The following is an 8555-nucleotide window of genomic DNA, read 5'->3' on the forward strand; positions in this document are numbered from 1 at the left end:
TTTTTAATATATATATATATATATATATATATATATATATATATATATATATATATATATATATATAATACTGTTTCATTTAAAGAAAGTTCTTTGTACAAATGTTGTAAATGAATGTGGAACTAATATGTGAATAAAACAAAGGTCCCATAAATTCATTAAAAAGCTCTGTTTTGTTTTACGCTAAAAAGGTGTTTTACACAATATACACATTTTATTACTTACAAAGAGATAAATGACACATTGCTAAAAAGTCCTGATACAGCAGTGTTAGTACCACCAATAAAGAAGAAAAAGTGATTGGGGGGAAAAAATTATAGCCTTAAAAAAGCAGTCCCATTAATGTAACGCTTCAGTGCATTTCATCTCTTTGATGTTCAAAGTGCCGATTTGGTAACATGGAGACAATTCCACTCGAGAGAAAAAAAGGAAAAAAGTCAGAGAGCACTTCTCCCCCAAAAAATGTGTGTACCAACATTAAAATTCTTGTAGGAAAATATTACATGAAAAGGATCTCTAGAGAAAAAATCTAATGCACATTGTGTCACAACTGCCATGGCACCTTGCTGGATCTGCATGTTTCTTTTGAGGTACTTCTTTAAAAAATAAAAAAAGACTAATAATTCATTTATTTTGTTCAGTTTCTTTTGCTGTGTTGCACAGTAGCACCATAGAGTTAAATGTGAAGATACTGCACCAATGGAACTTCACTGGTAATCAGCATGATGGCCGCAGTCGTTGCAAGTGATGGCTGATCCCCAACAACAACAACAACAGACTGCAAAAATGTCACTAGGTTACGTCCTCTTCATACACACAATACAGCGGCTCACACGGGTCTCCAAGTTTCCAGCTTTTAGTGTCTCTGACTGCGGCTTTCTGTATGGGCAGAGAGAAAAAAATACTCTGATAGACATCTTTTTACTTTAAGACAGTGTGACATTTGCACAGTTTTTCAAGAAAGTTGCCAAGAATATTTTCGAGGATTGTTGTTTTGAATGAAATATTACCTGAACATTTCATTCACATCCACAGTGGCCAGCCAGAAGCTGTACGAGTTGCTGTAATAATTGCAGGTGCCTCGACCGTGGCACTCGATGAACGGAGACGAGCGGAACTCCTCCAGACAGGAACCGGGAGAGGCAAGAGCCTGACCTGAGCCCTCAGCACCTGCACTGGTGTGCTGTTACACAGAGCAAGATGAGCAATGAATGTGAGGCAAAAACCAACAAGGATGTCTGAGATCTTTGAAAAATATGCCAACTCTTATTAACGCAATCTTTGTATTTATATGTCGTTTTTATTTTTTAACAAAATTTCAACTTCGACTTGAAGAGTTTAAAAATGTGAAGTGATGAAAACAAGTAGAAATATTACCAGTGTTGGGGAAAGTTACTTAAAGTTACAAAAAAAAAAAACTAATTACATTACTTAATTACTTGTTATTGAAAGTAATGCGTCACGTTACTTTTGCGTTACTTTTTAAATCTGGGCTGGGCTTGCTTGTTTGCTTTTAATATAAAAAGTTATATTTTTGGCAAATGTAAAAGCCCTTTCACACCAAAAGCCTCAGGCTGAAGGAAAATTCACTCTTCAGCAATAAAAAAGAAGAAGAAATGTTAGTTTATCTTGTGTAACTTTTGCTTAATAGTATGGTTGAATTGGATCATCAAAGGTCAGCAGCAAATTGGTTAATAAATTGGGCTTAAATACAAAAAGGATATTTGTATTATTTAACTTATTTAATTATTGCAGCTTTGAGTCATATTCTGAGTTGCTTTTAAATGTTTTTATTAATTTTGAGGAAAACTAAATCTTTTTAATGCATGTTCATATTTATTCTAGAACTACAGTAACATCTTACTCCCGATTTCTCACAACATGGGGACTGGAGAGCTTTCAATCAATAAATGGGAAGGAAAGTAACTGGCGTTACTTATTTGAAAAAGTAACAAAGATATTTTCTTGTAAATTAAAAAGTAATCTGATTACGTAACTCGCATTACATGTAATGCGTTACCCCCAACACTGAAGATTACTATGCTTTCCTTGCTTAATTATACACATTGTACATAACTTCATTATTGGTTTCAACCTTTTTTTTTATTTTTGTCTAGTTTTCTCAGGGTTACTCCATCTGAACCCAGCAAACTCAGCAGTTTGAACATTTTGTCACAATGGTCTTAAATAGGGATGGGTACCGAAACTCAGTATTTAATCGGTACCGGGGCTAAATTATGAAAGACTGGAGTATTGATAAGCTCTGACGTTAATGGTTCTGCTATCTGTACTGGAGAAATTAATAAAACACACATACATTTATTATTGCTATATATACATTATATTGCAAATTTTATCTCACCAGAGTCGCCAGCTGTTTTTCAAACATTTGTCTATGATGCATTTTTGCTATTCGCAAATCAGAAGCGAGATCGCGCTCACGCAGAGGAGCTTCAGCACGCGCAACACGAAAGCCCTGTTTAATTATGATAGCAGAGAACTAAACATTCAAACATCTGCTTACACTTTAGTCCTGTGGCTCTTTTATTTAAGCTAATTTTATTTTTTTAATTTCGATTTTGGCTTTTAAGGATTATACAAAAGAAGACATGAGGTAAAGCTATTAAAAACTAGCTGCGTTTCGTATTCGCGGCGCGCTCCAAAACGGACAAACAAATTACACTTTGAGCTTTGGGCGCATGGCCAAACGATCAAATTGGAGAGTATTTACTTAAACACAGTTTATGTCTTAAGTGGAGGAGAACGGTTGGGAGAAAATCCGATGTGTGTCAATATATTGTCTTAAAGTGACAGACTGGCGCTTGGGCCATCAAAATGCAAATCTTCGCTTCGTTTTCTACAAAGTCCCTCCTTCCGACAAGCGCAGTCTGCTCTGATTGGCCAGCTGACCCAGTGCATTGTGATTGGCCGAACACCGCAAGCACTCGTCGGAAATGTAACGCCCCTTACCATAATCGCAGCTTCATCTTTCAAAATAAATGTAAAGACAGAGCCCGAAAGGGGGTGTTTCTGAATCAGGAGGCCGGGACTAGCTAGAGTGCCTAAGACGATATCAAATAACAATAATGAAACAAAAACAAAATAAACTAAAACAACTCAAAATCAAGATATTCCTTATATTTATTCACCTCCTCAACAACTGTTTTTTTTCTTTAAAGAACCAGGATTCCTACAGTCTTAAAAACCTGGATATAAGACGTAGCCTCTTTCTAAAAGTTTGATTTCCAGACCTAGAAAAGTCATATAAATGAATAAAATCTTAATAGACCATAGGTATTTACGTATATTACTAATAATTATAAACTAAAATGTTGTATTTGGAAAAAATAAGTTAAAATATGTTTAAAAATGCTTATCTTTAATCATAGCCGTGGGAACGTATTTTGAGCTGGGGGGGGGCTGAGAAATAAAACGGGAGGGGGGGGGGGGGTAATCCATAGGCTATTTATTTGTGTTAAACGCGAGTAAAACATATCCTAATTTATTTTGTTAATAAAAGTTCAAAGTTGAATGTTTTTGTTGTTGTTGTTGTTTTCGATTAATAATAATGAGCCTTAAGCATGCATTTAAAGTAAGGGGAAAATCCAAAAACCTTACATTTATTTGTGTTACAACGCGGGTATTCAGTGGCGTAGCAAGTCAGCCCCGGGCCCATATGCAAAAAATGTGTACAATGTAAAATGTGTTTTAAACATGGCACAAAAATACTGCCATATAGGCTACTGAATGCAAACACAATTTTGGCACATCAGCCTAAAAAACAAACAAACAAAAAATATATAATACAATAAAAAACAAACAAAAAAAGTCAAAAATAGTGAGGGGATATTTGTTTTGTATTTGTAATGTTTTCTGAGTCAATGTTGACTATCCATCCTCATTGGATGTGCCTTTAGAGAGAAATGCATCTTTACGGATTACATAATGAAAGAGTTTTTGTTTTCGATTTGAATTATTTCGTTTTGAAATAGTAATTTAAAGCATTCTATAAATATATTTATCATGTCGGTGAAGCACTCCTGCTTAAGACTAAGAGGACAGAAAGCGCATATCCTGTTTGTTTTCCTTATTTTACAAAAGCACTAGGTTTTGCTGATATTGTGAGTGCACACAAATACAAGTAGACCCTTTGCAGTTCCGAATTATGTATACTATTACCTTTATGAGCAAAAATGACGGCGTATTTTTAAGTTTCCGCTGTTCTTACAAAAAAAATGCAAGTGATCGCGCTGGCACCGCCATGTCCTGCAGAGCGCGCTTTAGCTTCCACTCTCCGTGCAAACGATTGGATATGCACCTAACAGCGCTCGTTTATCTTGGTTAAATGTTAAAATGAGTACTGTGAAATGCATGAAGTGTTTTATGTCTGTTTATTTTAGGCAAGTCGTGTTGGTTTGAGAAGGCTAAATTGATCAAACATATAATGCTCAGCTCACTGTCTACCGCTGCCGCTTGGTCGTTCCTTTAAAAAACTAAAACTTGAATTTAACAAACATAAAATGTTCCAAACATATTTCTAAATTAACTTAATAAAGAAACAAAAATAAATATGACCACTTTGCCATTAAAAACCAAAACTGAACTATTTTAATAGCTGTGTAATGGGGGAGAGAGAGAGAGAGAGAAAAGTCACGGTATCCAGTCAGACTTGGGCTGAGAATTCTCATAAAGCTGTTGGACAAGGGTCGTGCAGGGCTCTATCCGTTCCCTCGTTGCCCCCAAACTGCCCGGGACCATATGCCCCTGCATACCCTGCATAACCAGACGCTACGCCACTAATCTTATTTGTTCTTGTCTGTTCATAAAAGTTTTGTTTAATATAAGCGACTTTGTCATTGTAGCATTGTTGATGTTGTGTATGTGTGTGTTTCATTAAGAGTAATATTGAATCAACCTTAAGAATTAATTTTGTTTCAAGAATAGGAAAAAAGATCAAAATAAGCGCTACAGATGTGAGAATGCCAGATTAGTTGCTGCTGAGGTAGACGCTCTCGCTCTTTCTCTGCTGTCTGTAGAAATTGTTGTTAATTCTTAATATGGGTACGGCAGAGACATGTTACAGGTTATAATATAATCCAAAAATCATGGCAACAAATGATTTTTTTAAGTCAGTTTAATACGTTTAATCAGTTGAAACGACTTTCACAGTCAATTTGATTCAACTTAACTCATATTTAACCGTTGCTTCTTGTCATTGTAGGCTTAGGCTACTTTTTTCAATGAATTTTAATGAATATACTAATTAATAAAATGTATACTATTTATTTTGTATTACATATTGTTCATTCATTTATTTTTAACACCGCACCCCCAGCTCCCCCATTTTTTCGTGGGCTACACTCCAGGGGGTGCTGCAGCACCCTCAGTCTTTAATCCTTATTCAGTAAATAAGGTTAAAAGGTTGAGGACTTCTGATCTGAATTGGTCAGCTGTTTTATGGTTCTCTAGTCACATGATAAAATGGCTTCTTACATGTTGGTTAGACTTTGATTTGGCAGGCAAATGTTTACTAATATAACTAACGTTCAATTCCTTCTAAATGAATTCCCCACAGATTCTACATGGTACATACCATCATGAAGGAGTAACCGATCCAGAGTATGTCCCAGTAGGCCGGGCAGGATGGCACCTGAATGGTCTGGCTGTGTATAGCAATCACCATGGCTGGAGTTTCGCACACAGAGCACCTGCACACACACATACAAAATGATTCAGGTAATGCAATGGATTAAGGTAAAGAAGCCTAACCACAGATCCCACTCCTACTCATCATCAGTCTCTTACCGACTGATGAAAGGTTTGATCCTCTCTCCAGTGATAGGCGCCATGTTCATGGGCATGGACTGTGGTGTGGACAGCCAATAGGAGTAGTCATTGCGGGAAGCGAAGTTGCAGACATTGTTGATGTTGCAGAACATGAAAGGCATTGTGCTGAAACGACGCAGACAACTACCAGCCGTACCTGATGTTTGTTTGAATTAATTTAAAAAACATATTAGTCATGATACATGTGATGTGAGAAAGGAAATGCTACGTGTATGTGCTCTGTGTGTTTTGGGGTCACTCACCCAGGTCCTGTCCGTGCGCCCTCTCGTTGCCTTGCACATAGAGTAGAGAATAGCCATCATAGATGAGTTTTGTATCACCAGGACACGTTGGCACGTCTGTGGTCTGACTGTGGCGTGTGATCAGAAAACCGTGTGCGGCAGACGATGATCCTGTGATACCTGGAGGGCCCTGAATCCCTTCTGGACCAGGAGGGCCGGGGTAACCACGCGGACCTGTAAATAATTTTGTCTTGCTTAGACATGGAAGTGGAGAAGATTCAGGCACTGTTTATAAGCTTCCTGTTCCGAAAATATAAAGAAAGAATAATGTGAAGTGACGTGACATGACATGACATGTGACCAAGTATGGTGACCCATACTCGGAATTTGTGCTCTGCATTTATCCCATCCAAAGTGCACACACACAGCAGTGAACACACACACCGTGAACACACACCCGGAGCAGTGGGCAGCCATTTTTGCTGCAGCGCCCGGGGAGCAGTTGGGGGTCCGGTGCCTTGCTCATGGGCACCTCAGTTGTGGTATTGAAGGTGGGAGAGAGCGCTGTACATTCACTCCCCCCACCTACAATCCCTGCCAGTACGAGAGAGAGCGCTGTACATCCCCGCCCCCCACCTACAACCCCTGCCAGTACGAGACTTGAATCCGCAACCTTTGGGTTACGAGTCCGACTCTCTAACCATTAGGCCACGACTTCCCACCAATAGCCACCAACGTTAAGGATGATCTTTAAAGGGAAAGTTCACCCAAAAATTTAAATTCTGTCATCATTTACTCACCCTTATATGTGACTCTGGACCACAAAACCAGTCATAAGGGTCAATTTTTCGAAATTGAGATTTATACATCGTATGAAAGCTGAATAAATAAGCTTTCTATTGATGTATGGTTTGTTAGGATATGACACTATTTGGCCGAGATACAACTATTTGAAAATCTTGAATCTGAGGGTGCAAAAATCGCCTTTAAAGTTGTCCCAATGAAGTCTTTAGCAATGCATATTACTAATCAAAAATTAAGTTTTGATATATTTACAGTAGGAAATTTACAAAATATCTTCATAGAACATGATCTTTACTTAATATCCTAATGGTTTTTGGCATAAAAGAAAAATCAATAATTTTGACCCATACAATGTATTTTTGGCTATTGCTACAAATATACCTGTGCTACTTATTACTGGTTTTGTGGTCCAGGGTCACATTTTAAGTTTTGGGTGAATTACCCCTTTACATTTTTTTTTACTTGAATCTTTAAAGGCCTTTTAATTGAAGAAGACAGTAGAGATGCACCAAGTACTGGAAAATGACCCAAGCTGGATTTGGGTAGGCCTTGTGCAACATGTCTACCCACCAAGCCACATCTTGGACCCACATAATGGATAACATTACCTGGTTGTCCAGCTGGTCCTGCATTTCCCTTCCTTCCTTGTGAGCCGGTAAATCCTGGAGGTCCCATTGGACCTGAGTCTCCGGGGTTGCCAGGTGAACCTGAAGGCAGAAGTGACATCAGACATGAGGAAAAAGATCAGGTATCAGATATAGTATCTTTCTTGACTGTACTGTATAGTCTAAATGTATCCACTAACCCGGAAGACCCTGTAATCCCAAGGGGCCTGATGGGCCTCTGCTGCCTGGAATACCAGGTGGTCCAGGTGGACCACGCTCCCCCTTCAAAATAATAGGCTCTGGAGCATAACCTGGGTCACCAGGAGGTCCTGTGGTCAACAGAGGGGAGAGGAGTATTAGACGATGCATTTTTATTGGATTTGTAAAGGGAAAAATATCCGGGTTTTAAAATGACACACCTGTTGTTCCAGCGTCGCCACGTTCTCCGGAGATGCCATTAGCTCCAGGAAGACCAGGCTGTCCTTTAGATCCTATAACATGCAGAGGTTACATGGATAAGGCTCTTTCATAAATAAAGCTTCACAACCTGCATTAACATTTACACATTTTATTATAGATTCACTTTGATGTTGTTCCAGACATGTATGCTGTTATTTTTTGTGTGGAACACAAAAGAAGAATTATGAAGAATCAGTTTATTTGATCAAAAATATACTAAAACTGTCAAATTTAAAATTATTACTTTCTATGTTAATATATTTCAAAATGTAATTTAGTCCTGATAAATAAGTATAGCTTTTTATTTCTCCTCTTTCCTATTACTTGTTTCGCTTCTGTTTCAGTTTTTATAACCATTTCTTACTATGTGTAAGTAAGTTGTTGTTTTTTAGCATGTGTTTGGCAGTGTTATTTTTTAGGATTACTGATAAACTACTGTCATTTGATTTGTTTTATTTGTATTTATTTATTTTAATTTTAGTTAAATTATGTCTGAATTTATTATGTCTGTATAGGTCTTTTAAGCTTTTAGTTTTATTTAATTTTAGTTATTTTAATACTTCAACAAACGAAATGGAAATGAAATAATATATATATATATATATTGAATTTATAAATG

The 8555-nt window shown here is 37.3% G+C and overlaps 1 protein-coding gene across 2 annotated transcripts in view; it reads right to left on the reverse strand.

The window, feature by feature from the left end:
• Positions 1–50: 50 nt before the first annotated feature.
• Positions 51–8555, reverse strand: part of LOC107557514 (collagen alpha-5(IV) chain) — a 53347-nt gene continuing 44842 nt past the window's right edge. For both annotated transcript variants that reach the window (XM_016240957.1, XM_016240956.1), the window contains 8 exons: positions 7897–7968; positions 7678–7806; positions 7481–7579; positions 6090–6302; positions 5806–5983; positions 5594–5708; positions 1011–1183; positions 51–879 (listed from right to left, as the gene is read on the reverse strand). In XM_016240957.1, coding sequence (XP_016096443.1) covers positions 798–879; positions 1011–1183; positions 5594–5708; positions 5806–5983; positions 6090–6302; positions 7481–7579; positions 7678–7806; positions 7897–7968 — 1061 coding nt within the window. In that variant the 3' untranslated portion in view covers positions 51–797. The remainder of the gene's footprint in view (positions 880–1010; positions 1184–5593; positions 5709–5805; positions 5984–6089; positions 6303–7480; positions 7580–7677; positions 7807–7896; positions 7969–8555) is intronic.

This window comes from Sinocyclocheilus grahami, unplaced genomic scaffold (genome assembly GCF_001515645.1).
Source record: "Sinocyclocheilus grahami isolate Dianchi unplaced genomic scaffold, SAMN03320097.WGS_v1.1 scaffold605.1, whole genome shotgun sequence".
Lineage (NCBI taxonomy): Eukaryota > Metazoa > Chordata > Actinopteri > Cypriniformes > Cyprinidae > Sinocyclocheilus > Sinocyclocheilus grahami.